Source organism: Nycticebus coucang, chromosome 21, assembly GCF_027406575.1.
Source record: "Nycticebus coucang isolate mNycCou1 chromosome 21, mNycCou1.pri, whole genome shotgun sequence".
Lineage (NCBI taxonomy): Eukaryota > Metazoa > Chordata > Mammalia > Primates > Lorisidae > Nycticebus > Nycticebus coucang.
Window position 1 is genome coordinate 65,292,910 of NC_069800.1, and position 20,170 is coordinate 65,313,079.

General features: G+C 53.4%; 1 protein-coding gene across 1 annotated transcript in view; it reads left to right on the forward strand.

Moving 5' to 3' along the window:
• The first annotated feature begins 1,089 nt into the window (after positions 1 to 1,089).
• Positions 1,090 to 20,170, forward strand: part of CDH4 (cadherin 4) — a 469,303-nt gene continuing 450,222 nt past the window's right edge. Inside the window, exons 1-2 of the mRNA XM_053574371.1 lie at positions 1,090 to 1,390; positions 3,545 to 3,656. Coding sequence (XP_053430346.1) covers positions 1,334 to 1,390; positions 3,545 to 3,656 — 169 coding nt within the window. The 5' untranslated portion in view covers positions 1,090 to 1,333. The remainder of the gene's footprint in view (positions 1,391 to 3,544; positions 3,657 to 20,170) is intronic.

Here is a 20,170-nt window from a genome sequence, read left to right on the forward strand (position 1 = left end):
CAGCAGACTGCCTGCTCCCCAGCGTGAGGCCCTGGGAGGGCGGCAGAAGGCACTACCCCAGTTGACGCTGATCCCCAAGCTCTGCGAGGCGCTACCCCAATTGTCGCTGATCCCCAAGTTCTGCGGTGTCACTCAGCCTTCTTCCTCTGCCTTTCCAGGGCATTTCTTAAACCAGAACTAATATATTCTGGACACAGAGCTCCTCCAAACCAAGACAAAGAAATTTTGAAATACCTGAGCCAACAAAACCAATTTTCTTCAAATCCTCAAGCCCAAAGGAAAGATGCAGAAACATTTACTCACCTTCCAAGCAGTACGTATTTTTAACTTAACAGTCCTGTAGAGAAGTGTCCACCAGTGCAGAAAGTACCTCCCGGAGCCCACGGTGCCGCCTCCCACCCACTGTCTGTGCAGGGCGTCCCGACAGCAGCCCAGTCTGGGACTTCCATCCTGTTCTATAGTCTCTGCTTTCTGTCCTGGCTTCTCAGCGGCCTTTGACTGCAAACGGGAATCAGTACTGTAGCCCGTCTGCAGGACACATCAGACACAGGGCCCAGACTCCAGCCTCCCAGTGAGAGGGGGTCAGCAAAGCCCAGCAGCTGAACCCTGGGCCTTGATCCTCCTTTTCTCAGCTGCGCTCTCTCGAGATAGTGACCATCCCGCCTGACCTGCCTGGCCCCAGCTTAAGTCCAGGAGGTAGGTCTGGCATCAAGGGTGAGAAGACATTTAAACACAAGGAATACAGCGGAGGTGCCCCTCCCATCGTGGGCCCAGGCAGGAAGTTGTGCTAAGATCGCGGGGCGCCCCATCCAGAAGGGGGTGCCCTGGGCTGGGGGGCGTGAACCTCAGTGCCTTCTGCAGCCTCCACGCCCACTGCCTTTCTGTCCAGAATGAGTGAGTGTCCTCGGCCATTTGGCCAGGAACCGGGCACCAGACGCCCCTTGGGCCAGGGGTGGGCGGGGATGCGCGGCTGCGGGCAGGCAGGGGCGGCGCTGGGGTTGGGGGGATGCGGGGCGCGGCGCCTTTAAGGCCCGCGTCAGGCCGGGCGAGCGCAGGGGCTGGGCCGCGGGGCGGGGCCTCGGCGGGGCATCCGCGCGGCTTCACCTGCAGTTCGGAGCGCGCGGAACAGAGGCGCGGGCGGCTGCGAGGCCGGCGGACGCACGGGCCGGAGAGAGCGCGCCGCCGGCCGGACTTGGCCTTGCTCCCGGAGCCGAAGCGGGGAGCGCGGAGGCGCAGCCGGGCTGGAGGCTCGGGACCGGCGATCGGCGGCGGCGGCGGCGGAGAGCGGGCTCCGAGCACCGGGCGGGAGCCGGGGCGCGGCGCGGCGGGGAAGATGACCGCGGGCGCTGGCGTGCTGCTAGTGCTGCTGTCGCTCTCCGATGCGCTCCGGGTAAGTTGCCGCCTCCCGCTCCACGTTCGGAAGCCCGGGGCCGCCACCGGAGCCGGCTGGGCTCGCACACGCCCGCTGGGTTCTCCCGGTCTTCCCCGACCGGCGCCGAGCGCCCCGCCGCGCACACCGCCGTATCCAGCCCGGCGCCGGCGCTCCGAGAAGCTGCTTAAGGTCGGCGGCGGCCGCCGTGCCAGCGGAAAGCGGCGTTGCAGAGCTGGTGGGGAGTGTGGTTAGGTGGGGGATCCGGAGGGCTCTGCTTGCACCGGGACCCGCCGACCATCCTGCGTCCGCTCCCAGCTCGCGGCTGCTGCCCGGAGCTCGGCTCGCCCTCTCCGAGGCCGGCTTGCCCACGGGCGGAGCCCGCGCGCCCTCCATCGCCCGGCAGCCGCGCGCCTCCGGAGTTGGCGAGCCCAGCCCGGGCCGTGCTGCGGGCGTGCGGAGCCTGGAAGCGGCGGGCCAGGGATCGGGGGTGGGCGGGGGGTGGGAGGGTGGTTCTCCTTCACATTGCTCCTGCCCAGGGGTCCGGGGTCCGCTGAACTGTGCCGGCTCAGTTCTCGGTTGCTGGCAGGACCGTCGCGGTGGCTGGTGGAAGGGGACCTCGGGGCACGCTCGCCGCCGAGACCGAGGCGCGGGATGGAGCCCTTGTGTCTGGTGGGGCCGCGCGGCCCGGAGCCGGGCGGGGAAGCCGGGCACCCGGCGGGCACAGGGCGGGGGGGTGGTACCCCGGGAGACTGAGCCCGGCGCCGGCTTTCTGCTTGCGGGGCCCGCTGGCCCCGTCCCAGCCTCTCTCTGCGCCCGGCGAGGTGCAGGGCCCGCGGGGGCAGCGTGAGCGGCTGCTCCGGGGGCGCCCCTGGGCGGAGGCGGCGGGGCGGCAGGAGTTGCAGGAACCCCCTCTCGTGGCCGATCGGCCTCGCTGCCTCCTCCCGGGCAGCGCTTTGGTAACCTCGGAAATAAACAAGTGCGGCGGCGGGAGGCCTGCTCCGAGGCCCGGGGCGCTCGGGCGGTGCTGGGCACACGGCCCGGGCGGGCCGAAACTTTCCGGGACGAGTTTGGCCTCCCCGTGGGCTGCGGGCGCTATTTGGAGCTCCGTTCCCGGGGAAAGGAGCCGCGGTTTGGACCTTTTTCCCCAAGGAATGACCCTGCGTCCCTCTCTCCCGCCCCCCGTTGGTGCTTTCGGGCTGAGGGCGCCCGCCTCGAGGCTGGCGTCGAGCGGCCTGGAGCTCGGGGCAGCCTCTGCAGACGGAGCCGGGGCAGGAGGCGGCGGCGCGCTGGGAGGCGGCGGGAGGCAGGTTTCCCTCCAGCGCCGGAGCAAGGCGTGAGTGCAGGCTGCGCCCGGGCGCCCTGCGCTGGCTCCCTCGCTGCGCTCCTGCTCCTGTGGAGGAGCGGCTGCCCCGCTGCACGCACTGCCTCTTCCTCCGCCCCACAGCCCGGCGCCCCGCTTGTCTGTGGAGCCCAGTCCCAGCGCTTGGGAGGGGGCCTTGTCGTCCCCCATCCTCCCCACCCTTGTGCCTGGACTCTAGACTTCCTGACTGGGCCGGGAAGGCGAGCGAGCTCCCTAGGACAGGCTCTTTTACCTGGCTGGGCTGGAGAAGGGGGTTCTTAGGTGCACAAGTGCCCAGGGAAGTGGAGAGAAGATGGAGGGGCAGCTGCTCCCACCACCTCCTCTCGCCTCCTGCAGAGTCATCTTCCATGCCCAGCTCTGAGCAAGCCCTGGAGTCTCCTCTGACCTCCCCGATGACCAGAGAGGAGACTGAGGAAGCTGCCTCTGCTCCTGCCAGCCTGAATGGCCCTGCAAGAGCCAGTGCTCACTGGGCCTCCCCTTGCCTTCAGAGAGGACACTGAAGTCCTCTACCTCTGCCTGGTGGGGGTAGCTCGGCTCCTCCCTCCAGGTTCTGATGCAGCCTTGACATGCAGGCCTGCTGTCAACTGCCTCAGCTCCTTACGGAACCTCCCGCTGTGTCCCCAGTCTACAGCCTGGGCTCCTTGGATCCCCAGAGACCAGAGAAGCAGACTGACAGCACCTCTGGGTGGAGACTGACTTACCAGCATTTTCCTCTCTGCCAGAGGCCTTGTGCCCAGCGCCCTATGTGAGTGGGTCAGATTAAATCCCTATGAACTTAGGTTTGTTTTATCCCCTCTTCTTTATGTTTTCAGGCCCATAATGAGGATCTTACAGCCAGAGAGACCTGCAAGGCTGGGTTCTCCGAAGAAGATTACACGGCCTTAATCTCACAAAATATTCTGGAAGGGGAGAAGCTACTCAAAGGTAGGGGCGGGGTCTGGGGGTGGGCGGGATCACAAGCCATGCTTTTCCTCCAAGCCGGGCCTCCAAGCTCGGCCCGCCTTTTCTTCGTGCTGTTTTCTGCAAAATGATGGCTGTGAAGTCAGCAAGGTGCAAATTGCTCGACCTCCCAGGCATCTTGCATCACAGGTGAATGATTCAGAATCCCTGTCATTTTTGAGTGAAGTGAATCATTTCCTGGGCAACAAATTAGAATTCAGATGTAACATCACCCAAATAATGTTCAGAGAGAGACTTTCTTACCAAGTATTTTTATGTATGAAATTCTGGATTCTTAAATTGTCCCTGCTTTGCAATGCACGATAGAGCAGACAGTGTTGTTGGAAATGCGGTAAATAAGCCCACAGACGTTCTGCTCACCAATGTGGTGCTCACTTCCATTATTGCCCACTGACAACAGGAACACACACACTCAGGAGGGAGACTACCAGTTAGCTTCATCGTCATTGCAGGATTAAATCCGCATCCGTGATGGGAAAGTGAGAGCCATCTTCCAAACTCGAATGGCAGTAAATCATTCTGCATATTAAATACGTTTCCCTTTCAAGACAAACTAATTAAACTTTATATTGGCACGGGAGGGGAAATAAATCAGTCTTCCATCCCCACTGTTTCAAAGTGGTACCATGAACTCCTTAGCTGTGGACTCTCCCTCTTGGCACGAGTTTCCCAGAAGTGGTGGCCTCTGATTTCAAAGTGATGGAGAAAGCAAACTTTCCATAAAGTATCAAAACTAAATTTCACATTCATGATATCCTCAGGCCGTTGGCTTCTCTACCAGTTCTGTATTCCCAGGAGTATAGAATTTTCCCTCAAGAGCTGACAGCAGGTCGTGTGTGGGTGCGCTCATGGGCAGGATCTGTCCCACACAGACCTTTACCTTCCAAGACAGAGCTCGGTGGCTTACCTTGCTTATCCCTGGTTATGTGACTCGGGACTTTTATTTTACGCTGAACCCAACTTTTCTTGTTACCTGAATTTTGACAGTATTGACTTGCTTAGTGATCACCAAAAAACTGAAAAGCCCTCCAGGCTGTTGGCCTAGGCGCAGAACGGATGCACCGTCTGAACAGGCATACAAAATAAAGAGTTTTCTACAGAGGTTCCATTAATGGCATGTGTATTGGCATTGGAAGATTCTCTGGGTTACTGAGAATCCCTGTGGATCTGCAGAGAAGGCCCTGGGGCTCCGTCACTCTCGACGTGTTGTGCTGTCCCCACCGTCCCATACATACACTCTGAGGCCCTGTGTGCAGCCCGCTGTTTGCACGACTCCTATGCTGTGCTGACACTGGCACCCGTGAGCCTCCCTGTGTATGTGGCTAAATGTGATGAGATCTTAGAGGATACATTTTATTCAGGGACTCAAGGGGAAAAAAAGGCCTTTCTTTTATAAATAGCAAGTACTGCCTACCACAGCGGGAAGGACAAATCCTCAGACTTTTTACAGTGCATTGTAAAGTTTCAAACAACTGTTTATTCCCTGTTGTCCTGGGCTGTGCAGGCATCTTGGCCTGCCGCTGGTCCAGGCCATACTGTTCCCTGCCTGAGGCAGGTCTGGTGGGGAAGCTCGGACCACTGTCTGATGTCGGCCTGGCTGCTGTGCCCAGATGGTGTTCACCTAGAAGGGGGCAAAGAGTCATGTAGTCCCAGGTGAACGTAGACCAGCTCACGAACTATGTCTATGGGCGAATTGTCCTGTAAACTGTTGCGCAGTCACACAGGAGATGCACCCAGCCAAAGCCTGGTTCATACAAGGACTGCAGAGCCTCTCCCAGGCCTCCTGAGTCCTGGGTCCTCTGCTCCCTCCTCTGGGGTGGCCTGCCATCGAACTGCTTCTCACGTATAGAGGCAAAAGCTAAAACTGGCACCCACTCAAGCCAGGACACAAACATGTCCCTATGTATGTAGAAAACTTTGCAACTGCAAGCTGTGGTGAGCGTGGCTGTGTCAAAAATAAAGAAGCATGGTGTTCCTGTTAGTCTGGCAGGAATCAAGTTAAATGGATAATGACTATTTATAATTAAGTTATTCCAACGGAGAGAGCTTAACCTTAATGTGACAAGCACGGCTTCACAGAGTCCCGCTTCGTTCTCGGGGCGCCGTCGGCTGTTAATGACGACTTTGCTGTTCCTTCTCTTGCCTGAGTCAGCTCGCCAGAAGCCCCCCCCACAGATTCCAGCAGGAGCGATTTGTTACACAGTAATTAACTTGTTTATGATAAATGGATGGAAGAAATGTCGTGGCATTTTGTTTTATGTCTAAACGAAAAGCATTTGCATTCTAAAAATTTCATGCTAATTAGTCTTAAAATAGTTTTCCCCCAATAGGGTAGCAAATACTATATATTGCGAACCTTTTGCAAAGTGGAAACGCCGAGTGTGGAAACGCGGGTGTTCGACGGGCTGATTTGTAGCATTCCTAGAACCCTTCTGCCTTATGTTTCCTGTCTGTGCTTTTACTGGCAAGAATCGGTGTGTAACTGCTTGTATTCTTACGCTGTAGCTTTGTTTTTAGGGTAATTCACTTATGGCCGTGATCACTGACACGTGGTAATATCTAAAATGGGATGGCTAAGCCGTTTTCCTTGGGCTGAAGTGGGATGTTCTTTAAACTATAGTTTTATTCTGGGATGATTGCTCAGCTGGTATCTTTTTCTCTGCTTTGTTAATAATTAACAATCCACTCGCCCAGAAGCTGCAGCCTGGCAGCCTGGCGCAGACCTGCATTCCTCTCCCACACTCTAGGCAGAGTTCTGGGTAAACCCAGATCAGCTTTGAAGCAAAAAAAAAAAAAAAAAAACTCATAAGGGTGAGAGATTTACAGGAGGCATAGTGTGGACGAATGATTTGACCTTGGGGAAAAGTGGACAAGTGAGTAAAAAGGTGTGCTGGGGGAAGGGTCTTGGCATTATCTTAGGAAAGTTAGTATACTGTGCATTCAAAAAAATGTATAAAAGAGGAGCTTTTCTTCTAGTTGAATGAGACTTCCTGAGCAATGCTGGCCCTGTCCCCATCCCCTGAGTAGCTTGGGACCATCTTGTGCACCTGCTACACTCTGCTTCCTCACCAGAAATTGACCTCAGCTGGGCAGTCATCTCTCTTACTTACAGTGCCCAGTTCATGAGGGTAGGAAGGCTGTCATTCTTACCATTTATAACATTTCAGGATATGCTTGACCAATAGGATTATACCCAGTTAACAGAATTGTAAATAAATCTGCATTAATTTTTCTCATATGACAATGAATGCCTTATCATTGCCTTATCATTGCAAAGTGGCTGCTGTGGTTCCAGGCACTGCATCTGCATTCAGAGTCGGGAGAAGGAGGGCATAGTGGCGCCACTTGCATCTATTGCCTGGATCAGGAAAGCAAACGCTTTCTCTGAACCCCTGCACATGTTCCAACTGGCTAGAACTAGGTCACGTGGCACTTCCGGCTATGGGGAGTGTGGGAAGGCAGAAAATTGCATCATCATGTTGGACTTTGTCCCATTATAATCCATCACGTGATAGGTGAGCAGAATGCTCATCTCAGAACAGAACTGGGGTTCTGTCTCAGGAAGGAAGGAGGGGTGCACGCTGACGCACAGCATTCCCTCTTGGCCAGCCCCGCGGCTGAGCAGAGTAGATAGCCAGTGAGTTGTGGAGTGAGCAAACAACTCAGCTTGTGCACTAGGAACCCAGAGAGAGGCACGGCTGAGGGAAGTAAATGAGGTGTCGGGAGTTATTATCTGAGGGCTCATCCAGCTGTCACAGGCACAGCTAAAGGGACCTTGCTGTGTCTACACGTGTGCATTGACCAGAGCCTGTTCCCCTGTGCATTTTGGCTTGGCTGCCTCTGTGCAGGCAGGAAGTCTCACAGGACAGGGCACGGCCGGATGACCGGCAAGAAGATGGGCCCGTCTCACTGCATACCCAGGAGCCGGCGCTATGCCTAACACGTGGTGACTACACAGTCAGTATCCGTCAAAGGAAGTAGTGAAAATGCTGACACTGGTCGTGTTTCTGAGACTCTTTGGTTAAGTCGCAGCAGAGAGGGAGCTGCCGCCAGTGTTCAGATAGATGGCACTAATGATAAGCCACCCACGTATGCCTACAACTATTAGACATTGCAAGCTGCCCGGCTGCTATCCGTTCCTTCTCTCTCTCTCAGCGGCAGACCTCGTCTGTGCTGATCCAGTTAGCTGACAGTGTTCCCTGTTTTAAGAGATGCCTCAGACTCTCCACCACTGAGGTGGGAATGTGGGCTCTTTCAGGTTCACAGGAATCTAGTTATGTTAGGTGTCTGGGAACTTTTTTTTTTATTCCTGATAAAACGAAGAACAGCCTGAGCTAGCCAGACCTTCTTTTCTTTGCTCTATTTCTTCCTCCTGCCTGGAACTTGCATGTGATGGTTGAGGTGGAGCAGCCATTTTGTGACCATGAGGAAGGTCCAAGAACCAGAAACTGGGTCCCAGATGGCATCCTTAAAGAATTGCAGAGCCCTGGACTCATTGTCTTTTGAGAGGTGAGAAAAACAAGGTTAAGACAGCACAGTTGAATTTGGTGTCCTGTGCAGCCACATGCACTCCTTGACTCAGAGAACGCCAGGCACACAGGCAAATGCAAGCTCCCTTCTGGGCCTGCTTCCTCCACCAACCCTGTGTTCCCTGGGCCTTGGCCTCTCACTCTTGCTTTAATGGCCCTCTTCTGTTCCTTTGTGAATTAGTCTCCACCTACCACACTGGATTGTAGAGAACCTATCTAGGGTACTCGGTAAATATTTACTGAATAAATAAAGGGACAGTTACCACTTCAGAGTTTCTCGTGGTCAGGTACAAGTGAACCATGAAATATACTAAGCCAGAGCTGAGTACCTGAACCACTCTGGGTCGCAGCGACCCTCTTCCAGGAGACGGTGTGTTGGGGCTGTGTCTGTGGCCACAGGTTTAACTGGCTCCTGGGAACCTGGTCCAGCAGAGAGGCAATGTTGAGATGAAGCTGACCTGGACCTGCTGATGGTACAGAGCTCATAGCTAGGTCTCTCTTGCTCTTGCAGACAGAGAAATGTGTCTTTCTGAGCACCCAGGCCTCCGCTGCCACCATCAGTGGTCACTTCAGTGATCCCACAAAATGAATATCCAGAACCAACAGTGGAGACTGTGACGCCTCTGTGGCTGTCTTTGGGGGCATCCTTTGCCCTTCCAGAGAGGGCTGAGACCATGACACCTCTGTGGCTGTCTTTGGGGGCATCCTTTGCCCTTCTAGAGAGGTCTGAGACCATGACGTCTCTGTGGCTGTCTTCGGGGCGTCCTTTGCCTTTCCAGAGAGGGCTGACACCATGATGCCTCTGTGGCTATCTTTGGGGGCGTCCTTTGCCTTTCCAGAGAGGGCTGACACCATGATGCCTCTGTGGCTGTCTTTGGGGGCATCCTTTGCCTTTCCAGAGAGGGCTGACACCATGACGCCTCTATGGCTGTCTTTGGGGGCATCCTTGCCTTTTCAGAGAGGGCTGTCATAGCTTGGGGTTTTTCACCAGGCTATCACTGTTGTCATTTTACTTGGTCCCAGGGTTACCAGGTTCAGAAAGGGATGTGTGTACCCTGTGGCTTTTGTTGGATAGAATATGGGACCAGCACAGGCATAAGCATAAAAAATCTTGTTTAGGGTGTTATCTGCAGACCAGAGCTCATTATGAAAGAGAGATTCCTGAGAACTGAGCACCCAGGCCTCCGCTACCACCATCAGTGGTCACTTCAGTGATCCCCCAAAATGAATATCCAGAACCAACAGTGGAGACTGTGATGCCTCTGTGGCTGTCTTTGGGACGCCTCTTGGGACTCATGGCCATTCTGCCCATGGGGACACAAGAGAGGCAGACATGCTCTGGATCACCCGATTCCCGAGTCAGAAGTCCAGATGTCCTCCTGGGACCTTCCTGGCCACTGCCCTTCTGTTACCTCCCATCACCAAGCACACACCTGTCCCATAGGAAGCAGGGCCTGCAGCAGTGACAGCTCCTGTCACAGCAATGAGGATGTGTGAGCTCACTGGCGCTGAGGCCTGAAGATTAACTAAGATTTTGTTTTAAAAGTAAGTATTTTAATTGAGTTTTAAGATTGGGGAATGTGAGATCTCGTGTAATTATGCTGTTATAATAACAGTAAGTTCTGGCAGTCCTCTGCATACAATTTCTTTTGGTCTTCACAAAAGCCCTTCCAGGGAGGTAAAATTGTTCGTATTTCATGGATTGGAAACTGGTGGTCAGTGAGGTCATGAGACTGGCCTACATGTGAGACGTGCTGTCTTCCCACTTTGTCCAGTCCCGGGTCTCAGGCTTCTAGCTGGTTCTCACCTCCCATTTCATGTTAAAGGTGGTTTGGGAGCGCTGCGGTTACATGCACACAGGACGGGACCCAGATACTCAGGGCCACAGTCATGACATCAGCAGTGGTCAGGCACTTGGACGTGCATCTGTCCTATCTCTGACATCTGCTGCAAACATAGGCCTGGTGTGTCGGGAAGTGCTAGGTCGCAAGTGCTCCCGACCCAGGTGCAGCTAAAGTGGGTCCAACTCTGTGGACACCTTAGGTTTGCAATACCAGCGTTGAGATTAGAAGCGCTGGGATTCTGTGAGGTCAGCAGGAGGGTCCTGAGTCAGGTGTGTAGGAAATGGTCCCAAAGCAGCATCCCTATTTGGCTTTCGGTCTCTGCCAGTGCAGAGAAGAATGTGAAGGAAGAGTCTAGCCAGCTCCAGAAGCCTCGAACGCACCTGAGCTAAGTCGGGCTTACATACAGGAGTGTTGTCACAGGCATGCCTCTGGTGGCCAGGGGTGCAGGGCATGGCTCTGGGGCTGATTGCAGATCTGGAAAAGGTCTGGGCCAACCTGCTGGCACCATCTCTTGAGAGGATGGGCCTCGAGTCTGCCTGTGGCCTTTCTCCCAGTGTTTGGAGACCTCTTTGTCTAGGTTGAGAGAGAGCAGCGAGCTTAGTAGAACTTACAGAGTGAAAAGGCTCTGTAGGGCCTCTGTGTTCCTCCACTCCTGCATCACCCCCCTGTGCCTGCACCTCTCGGTGGCCGTCCTGGGCCTGCACCTCCCGGGTGGCCATCCTGGGCCTGCACCTCCTGGGTGGCCGTCCTGGGCCTGCACATCCCAGTGGCCGTCCTGGGCCTACAACTCCTGGGTGGCCATCCTGGGCCTGCACCTTCTGGGTGGCCGTCTGGGCCTGCACCTCCCAGTGGCCATCCTGGGCCTGCAACTCCCGGGTGGCCATCCTGGACCTGCACCTCCTGGGTGGCCATCCTGGGCATGGCATTTCTTCTGCTCTGTAACCCAATGGCAGTTGGGTTTTACTATAAGCTGCCAGAACCCATAACTTCTTTGTTTCAGAAATAGTGATTTTCTAATTCTACCCTACAGAGTTTTTTTCTTTAATCACCATGAAATTCATAATTAAGTTCAAATGAAGTATAGTTGGTATGTACTTACCTGTTGGGTTTGCTTCCTGGTACTAATTTCAAAATGTGGAAATTTTGTGAATTCTCTTTGGCAGCTGTGATAAAATTAAGGAAATCCTCCCTTCCTTCCTTCCTCCCTTCCTCCCTCTCCCTCCCTCCCTTCTTCCCTCCTTTTTTTTCTTCCCTCCCTTCCTCCATCCCTCCTTCCTTCCTTTCTTCTTTGAAAGCACATTTAAGTAGATGCCAGAACTAACCATGACTGAGAGAGAGCGAGCAAGCATTCATGTTTTCAGAGAATGAGCCTATTATTCTGACTTTTTTGGAGGAGCAATTTTTCCTCCAAGTGAATTCCACCATAAAAATGCCGTAAGCTGAGTGAAGTTTCTTTCCGTCAAGGGCAATAATGTTCTCCCGAGTGTGTTCCTGTAAAACCTCACAGCACTGGCTCACTTCTCCAGTCCCTAGAGGAGGACTGTGGTGTCTTGCAAACTGTGCTGGTAAAATCCTGCGCTGCTTTTTTTTTGTTAATGAAAGGGTCAGAATTCTGGTGCCTTTTTGCCCCGTCTCTGGACTGCCCTCTGCTGGTGGCCTCCAGTGCTGTCTGGCTGGTGTGCCCTCTCTCCAGCCATCCGAACAAAACAAGATAGAAAACCCTTGGTGTTCCCTTTGACCAGCTCAGGCTTCTAAAGGCCATTTTCCTCCCAACCTTTACATCAGGGCAGGAAGGAGGTAGGAGCTGGTGTTTGGGGGCAGAATTCAGCTTAGTTTACAGGTTGTGTTAGTTCCTCACTGGTAGAAACCAAGGCAAGTACAGCGGCTTAAATGACAGATTTAGTTGTACCAGCTCTGGAGATCAGAAGCCCAATGCCAAGTCCCTGGGCTGTTGAGGCATTGGCGGGGCAGAGGCTTCCGGAGAGGCTGTGTCCTGCCTCTTCTCGCTGGAGTGGCCAGGCCCCCCGTGCCTCGCTGCTTCCTTCTGCTTCAGAGTCCGCGGTGGCCCCTCTGCTTCTGCCTCCTTCCTCCTCCTCCACTTCCAGGAATCCTGTGAGGGCTCTGGGCCCCTGGGTGCTCCAGGGTGATGTCCCATGACAAAGTCTTTCATTTGGTCACATCGCAGTCCCACTTGCCACAGAAGATCACAGGTGTGCACGTCCCAGGCTTAGGCTGGGGACCTCCACGGGGAGCCCTCATTCCACTGACCCCACTCAGGCCTGAGCATGATGCCGGCCTCGTGGGCAGGTGTGTGGGCTTCCACTGAGCTCCCACGCATGGGGGACTTGCCGTGCACCCCAAGGTGCAGTGAACTTCCTCTAGGCCTACTTGAACCTGAGTGGTTCATGGTTGCACTACGGAGGGAAGTGAGGCACAGAGTGATTTGGAGTAACCTCTTGAGGAGGTCTGTATGGTGGGGAGTGCCAGCATGGAGCCACTGCCCCCTCAGCCCTCATCTGAGCCTGCCTGTTTCTAGAAGCTTCCAGGAGCTCCCCACCCTGGGAGCCAGGGAGTTGCCTGCTTTTTCCAGTGTTCCTAATTAGGACCTGGGGTGGGGGGCAGCTGCTGATTCCAATGATGGGCATTTGCCACTGGAGGGTCTGTAGGGTGAATGGCGCTGGACAGCCTGTAGCTGTAGCTCCAGTCTGCCCACTTTCAAGTTCGCCTCATTGGGATTCACTGTGTTTCCTTGCTGATAGCGTGTGGGATTTAGAAGGGATTAAGGTAAGCCTCTGGGGACAGATAAATATCCACAGGCCCCAGAATGCTGCCCAGGCCTTGCTCTTGAGAAGACAAACCTGGTGGGGGCCAGTGCCTCCCAGCTTAGCCCGGCCAGGTGCAGCCCCGGGAGTGAGGGGGATGTGTATGTTTGCTTCTGGGATAGGTACATTTTCCATTAGAATATGATTTAATTAAGTTCCAGCCCCAGAGTGTGGGTAGGCAGAGGCGTCGGGCTGTGCCCACGTAAGGTGTGGGAGAACCAGTTGGGTAGTCAGGAGAGGGGTGTGTGCCCACTTTCTCTGGGCCTCAGTTTCTCTACCTGCACAGCACAGGACTAAGGGTCCACTGGGGATACATGAGCTGCCTGCTTGGGGCAAGCTTGCTAGATTCAGCAGCTCCCTAGGTCTTAGGCTGGGGAGGGGGACAGTAGGCCCCAAAAGACACATCTACCCAGACCCTCCGAATGTGATATTATTTGGAGAAAGGATCTTTGCAGATGTAACTGCAGATGATCTTTGAGATATTCCTGGATTATCCAGATGGGTGCTCAATCCAATGATAGCTGTCTTTATTAAGAGATAGAGAAAGAGAAGACCCAGGGGAGAAGGCCGTGTGAGGATGGAGGCAGAGGCGGCATAATGCCTGGAGTCACCGGCAGCTAGGGGAGGCAAAGAAGGTCTCTGCCCTGGTGTCCTTGAGGAGACGACGCTGTCACCTTGAGTCTGGACTTTGGTCCTCCAGAATGGCAGAGAATAAGTCCATGTCATCAGAAGCCACCAAGACTGTGGTCATTTGTTCCAGCAGCCCAGAGAGCTCATCTACCCACTGTGTGAGAATCCGGGGGCTGTATCCCTCAGGGCAGCAGAGGCGTGAGAGCCCAGGGGCGTCAGGCTTACAGTCTCATCCGTGGGGTAGCCATGTGCTCTGTGAAGGTGTTTGCTGGGCAGTAACCGTAGCTCAGGTGCAGCTCAGGTGGATGGGTTGAAACAGTGCACCAGGGTCCACCTCACCAGAAAGGCCAGCAAGGCGCTAAGGCGCTTGCGTGTCCTAAGATAGATATTACAAAGCATGACCCAAGACAGTTTCAATAGATTTTAAAATGTATATGGAACATTTGTCCTCCTCCTATTACTGTCCCCTGTCAAATAGAATCTTAACAAGGGTTGTAGCTCAGATGATATTGCATAGAGACATTGTAAATATTTTGTTAATGTGCAGGTCCCTACAGCCGAGCAGACACGAGTGGGAAGGGTCCCTCTGCCACAGAGACGTGGAAAGTGGCTGGGCACTCTGTGGCAGTGACACATGGAACATGCCTCTTCTCTCTCCAAAACTGCTGTACTGTGCAAATGCAAAAAGGCATTATTTCTAGCTGTGAGAGTCTCGTTTCTTGTATTTCAAGCAGCTGCATTTTGCTGCCTGGGTGCACAGCTGCCCTGAAGGCTGCAGGTTGCACACTGGCCTGGGGAACAGCCCCGAGCTGTCTCCCTCACGGCCTCCCTGCAGCAGAGCAGCTTCCCACGGGCCTGGTCGGTGATTGACAGGGGAGCCCTTGGTGCTCTGGAGGGGCCACAGTCTCAACCAGGCACAGGCATCTGTGAGGTTGAGTCACCAGCTGTCTCTCTTATCTCTCTGTCCGGCTGAGGGAGGATGACCGCCACAGCTGGACAGCGGCTCCTCTCACACCTCATCCGCTTCTCCAGCCTGGAGCCTGAGGGACTCTAAGCTCAGGCGAGAGGAAACGGCCCTGGTGGCTGCACACGACCTGTAGGTGCCTGGGACTCACAGCACAGTTGCTGTGTTGTCCGTGTCTGTTCATGGGGTCCTCTCCCTGCCGGGCTGGTAGAAGGTATGTCCCCCATACCAGCCTGCACCCCACCCTCGGCTGTGGGCACGTTACTAACCCCATGTCCAGAGAGAGGGCACTGATATGGGAAGATTTGGGGCACAACTCCCGCACGGGTCCTGGAGAAGCCCACATTGTCCGTAGTCTGAACAGCCTCTGGGGTTCTAGCCCCCAGTCATCAGCTCGGTGACCTCAGGCATGTTTTGTGGCTAGTGAGATCTTTCACGCTCATAGGAAGGAGATGGTGGCGGGTCTCATTTCCTAAGGACTTCACAGTCCAGCAAGGAGATTGACATAGGGCAGTGGGTGGCCGGACACTGGCACACAGAGACACCGGACCGTACAGCTCACCCCTCTTCCCTGCCATTGTCTGCTAGTGTGAACACACAAGGCCCCACGCAGCTCATGGAGCCCCGGACCCTGCTCATCCTGACACTTGGGGGAAGGGGAGTCGCTCTGCATGCCCCAGTGCAGAGCCACTAGGCAGGGAACACATGGCGGAAAGCGCTGCTGATGTCCCGCGCCGGAGTGGCCATCCAGAGCCGGCCTAACATTTGCATGTGGCTCAGCTGTGGGTGCACAACCCCAAGCTCCCAGGCCTGCCACCAAGTCTGTCCCCCACGTGTGGAGAGGATGGGCTGATCTTCCTACCAGCCATTTGTCCATTAGATAGTGTCTTGATTCAATAGGGTTTTACGGCTTTGTTTGGGGATTTTTTTCCTTTATTAGTTTTATACATTCTTACGAGTGGCCAGAGACCTTTAAAAATTGAATGAATAAATTATGGAGGGTCTTATTTAAAGGCTTATGGGCATGTGGGGGGTTGAGGCAGCACATGATCAGAAGTTACCCTTGATCGTCGTTTATTAGTAGGGTCTCGGCATCATCAGGTTGTGTTGTTTTGCATTTAATACGTGAGCAGTTAGGAACAGAGAGGGTAGAGAGTGAGTTACTCCAGACAGCCTCCTGCGGCTCTGTTTTCCTAAGTTACCTTCTTCTTTCTCATCTTCCCTGGGATACAAAAAAGGGATTATACAACTTGTTTTATCTAGTTCTTATATTTTAAGATAGAAACAGAATATCGGTGCAGGGCTGAAGGCTATAAAATTGTGATCAAAAGTCCGTAAAATTATAGAACTTATGTTTTCTTGAGAAGAGAGGATTCATAGTGATTTTTTTTTCCTTATAGAAGCTGATCCACATAGATATATTTGTGGGGGGAAAAATTGAGTTACATGCTTGAAAGGTTAATAGCTGGTAAACGTCAATTCTCTACAATCTTGGCTAATAAAAATAGCTTATAAGATATAAAATGTCATGCTGCCACAATTACCAGGGGCTTTGAAATCCATTTGGAAGTCTGGTATCCTTTGAAATTGGTGTGTGTGTGAGGGGGAGGTCGTGTGAGCCCTGTTGACGGGTGACACTGTTGCAGGGAGACAGAGGTGGTGCCACGGTGGGGAGAGTATTTCTCGGGGGTATTTTTGGTATGAGCGTCTAGCAGGTGCTCTGGGTGTATAGTCCTAGAAACCGCAGTTGGTTTGTCCACCTCTGCGAACACAGACCCTGAGTCTACCACGTTGCCCTGCTGGAGGGAGTTACATACTACACATGTTGCTCTTGAAAATCTCAGGTTGTGGCCGGGCGCGGTGGCTCACGCCTGTAATCCCAGCACTGTGGGAGGCTGAGGAGGGAGAATCGCTTGAGCTCAGGAGTTCGAGACTTGCCTGAGCGACAGTGAGACCCCGACTCGTGAAAAAAATGGAAAAACCCAGCCGGGCGCCACGGCGAGCACCTGTAATCCCAGCGGCTTCCAGAGGCTGAGGCAGCGGGGTGCCCACAGCCTGAGTCTGAGGTTGTGGTGAGCTACCACACCCACTGCACTCTGCTCAGGGGCATAGGGTGGGACCCTGTCTCAACAACAACAACAAAAAAAGTAAAGAAATAAAAAATAAGCAACGAAATAAAATAAAAAAGCCAAAATAAAATAAAATAACCAAAAAAAAAAAAAAAGAAAATCTCAGGTTGTGGAACTGGATGGCAGTGACAGACTTTAGTTGCAGCCCCATGAAATTCAAAAGGAGCTCTCTTTGCTTTTCAGGTTGGAATTTCAGCACATATTGATTCTAGAACTCTCCAAGGTTTTCGAGGGGTGCACCGGGAGCTAGGAGATTAAGGACTCCCTCATCTCAGCGCTTGTATCCCCCACCTCCCCATCTCACTGGCTGTACTCAGGACATAAGCTCCAGCGGGCAGAGCGCAGGCCTGGGCAGTCAAAGGAGCCGCGTGGAGCCCAGCTTCAAAAATAATTGCTGGCCGCGTGTTAATTTCCCAGTGCCTTTTGGGCCTGGCATCCTCCTTGTATTAAATTGAGCCCACTGACACCATGCTGCTTCTTCCTAAGTGATGGAAGATGGCCCTCCACAGCCAGCCTCGCTGAGTCAGCACCGCAGCAGGGCCCAGGGCTCTTTGTAATTTCCTTGTGAGCTGGATTAAATTACCCTGAAGGATGGCACGGAGCCAGGGGCCGTGGCTCTTCTGTCTTATAACAGGTGGCTTTGGCCTGGGGGTGCTCATGTCTGCGTTTACATCTTGAAAATCTCCCCTGCTCACTGGGTACTTGTCGGTGGCTCACCCCGTGAACCTCATTCCTTGTGAGAGGCTACATGAACTTAAAATTAGAATCTGAGTTTTCAGCCCTATCTACCTGGCGGTTGTACTTCCCCCCCCCCAAAAAAAAAACGAAGGAAGGGGCCCTAATGAAATGGCTTCGCCACAGTGCAAGATGATCTGGGTTTTTGTCTTTCAGGATGGAAAGATGAAGACAGTGTCCAAGTGCCAAGGAAGGATGGAGCTTCTGGGGGCAGGTCGGGGTTTGCACATGCTGTGCCTCTGGTGGAGGCAGCCAGGCAGGAAGGGAGCAGCGCCTGCGCGTGGGGGAGATCCGGGCCTGGGGGCAGGGGCTGCTGTGCAGTGGTGTTTCCTTTTTATACTTGTGTCCTGAGCGGCTTTGCCTCTTTCTGAAGAAGGCCCAGAACAGTCCCTTTCATGCCAGGCCTTGTTCTCTTGGCAGCCCCCAGGCTCCAGCCTGCTGGCAGTAAGGATCATCAGAGACATGCCCCTTTGTTGGGTTCTAAAAGGAGGCTTCTGGAAGGATGGCGTTCTCCAACACACACCTAAAAGTTCTCCAGGGGCATTCTGAGGTTGTGGCCTCCAGGAGGCACTAAATAATCACTTTCCCCATCCCCAAGGTAGCGCAGGGCCTGCTCCAGAGATAAGGGGACTGTGCAGCACCCCCATCTGCTCCTGCCTGCCAGGCAGAAAATCACATTGTCTCCTGGCTTTGAAAGGTGCTTGTTTTATCAGGAAGGCTTCCTCTCCATGCACTTATCTAGGAATTGTCTTATTGCATTTTTCCCTTATCAGTTTTGAAATAATAATCTTTCCTTCTTGCTTAAATGCCATGTGGGTCAAAACTTCCACTGTTGGAAAATGACATCTTCCGCAAGTGCCTTGTTTACTGAGGATGTCTCTGGTCACCCCAGGGATGGCAGACGCCTGGGGCGGTGCTGTGTAGCTCAGGACCCTTGTCTGTGCTGTTCTGAAGGGATTCTGGATTCTGAGCTCCACTGAGGGTGGAGGCAAACGCTTATCTGTTTATTTCCTAACATATTGCGCCGTTAATCTCAACTTGCCCTCTCCCAGCAGAACTGCCCTGGGTGAGACTATAGCCTCTCTCCAGGAAGTTATTTGATTTCTGATGTAAGAGAAAGGATTAATGCGGCTGGATTTTGATAAGGCCGGCCGCTGAGCATGGCGGCGACATTCTCAACCCACTCCAATCACTGAAAGTAGGTTCATTATGCAGAGCCGTGATACGGGACGTACAGAGATAATTGTAGTTTTGCTATTTAAAAAATAAGTCTAGCGCTTTACAATGCTAAAATGATAACCTGTTTAGGGAAACTCGTAGGGCCTGTCTTTTGGCACAGAAAAACCTCTCTCTTCTAGCAGCTTAACTTGGATTTTATTAATCTATTTTTATTTTCCCAAGTATAAATTAAAGTCTCATTTCTGTTTGAACTCTTAAGCTAGAACTTAAGACCAGAAGTGCACGTCTGCACTTTGGGACTAAAGTCATTTCCAGAGGTTTGATAGCAGTGCTATGACACCTGCCTTTGCTTTTCAATGATCTCAAGTTTCCAGATTAGACGCACTTGATCAGATGCAGCTTAAGCAGCTTGCTCTGTGGTGGGCGTTTTGATCAAGGTGCTAATCTCAGTGTGTGCCTGGGGTTGAGGGAAGAGGGGATTAGGAGGCCACACTTGAGCAGTTTGTCCTGCTGTCTTCCTGTCCCCTGCAGAAAGATGACAGGGCTGTGCCCGGGGTCCACATGGATGTGGGGGGCTGGTGTTCTAGGACCCTGTCCCTATCTTTGCTGTGTCCCTGTGGCCATGTTTGCTGTTTTAAAGGGGGGCAGAATCCCCCACACCTCCCTCTGAGAGACTGGCCCTGTCATTCTCCCCCCAGTGGCTCTAAGAAGACCATAAAGTTAGTGGCTGTTGAGTAGAGGGAGGCATGGGGACTAGCGCGGTACTTTTCATTAATACGTCATATTGTTCATTTTGCTATTGTCCCTGGAGTTTTACTTCATAGACACTTGCGGGTTCCTACATGTTAAAGTAGCGATAGTCATCTTTGGCCTGTTAATCAGAGGATACCAGAGACCCGCAGGTCCTCCAAAGCCTTTAAAGGCTCTTGATCTCCGCAGGGTAAAGTCCAGGGGGACCGTGCCAGGCTCTCCAGGCCAAGGTCCCCGGCCTCGTTCCTTTTTTCCCTATGCCGTGCCCGCTTCCCTCTGGCGCCAGCACTGAGCTACTGCCGAGGCAGCTAGAACAGCTGACCTCTCTCTGCCTTGTTCCTTCCCTGTGGTAACCCCGCTCTGCCTGGTGCGTCCTTTCACCTGGGAGAGTCTTCCAGGTCCTCCTAATTGAAATGTCACTTCATTGAGAAGCCCTTCCCCTTCCCTTCTGCCTTAGTTAAGTCAAACTAATTACTTCCACCTATGTTGTCTCGTAGTTTTATTAAAATGTGTAATGATACGATGTTCAGTACGCTCTCTGTCACGCCTGCCAAGTTGTGGCCCCGTTGTGATTTTGCGTGTGTGATGGAACTGGAGACAGAGATGGGTGCCCCTCTGCACCCACACAAAGCCCCCTTCCTGGGAAAGAGATGAGCTTTCTCCCACCTCTTAGAGGAGAGGCTGGAACTGTCAAGCAAGAAAATATGAAAGAGCGATAATTGGAGAAGGATGGGCATAAAATGGAAAAGCCAAAGTATTTTTTATTTTGCACCTGTGTATTAGGGCTCACTCGGTTTATTTATTAAGCTGTTATCAAAGTAAAATAAGACAAGTGGGTCTTAGTCTAATGAAATCGCCCCTCTGTGGGCTGTGTTAGCTTCAGGTATCCAGAGCAT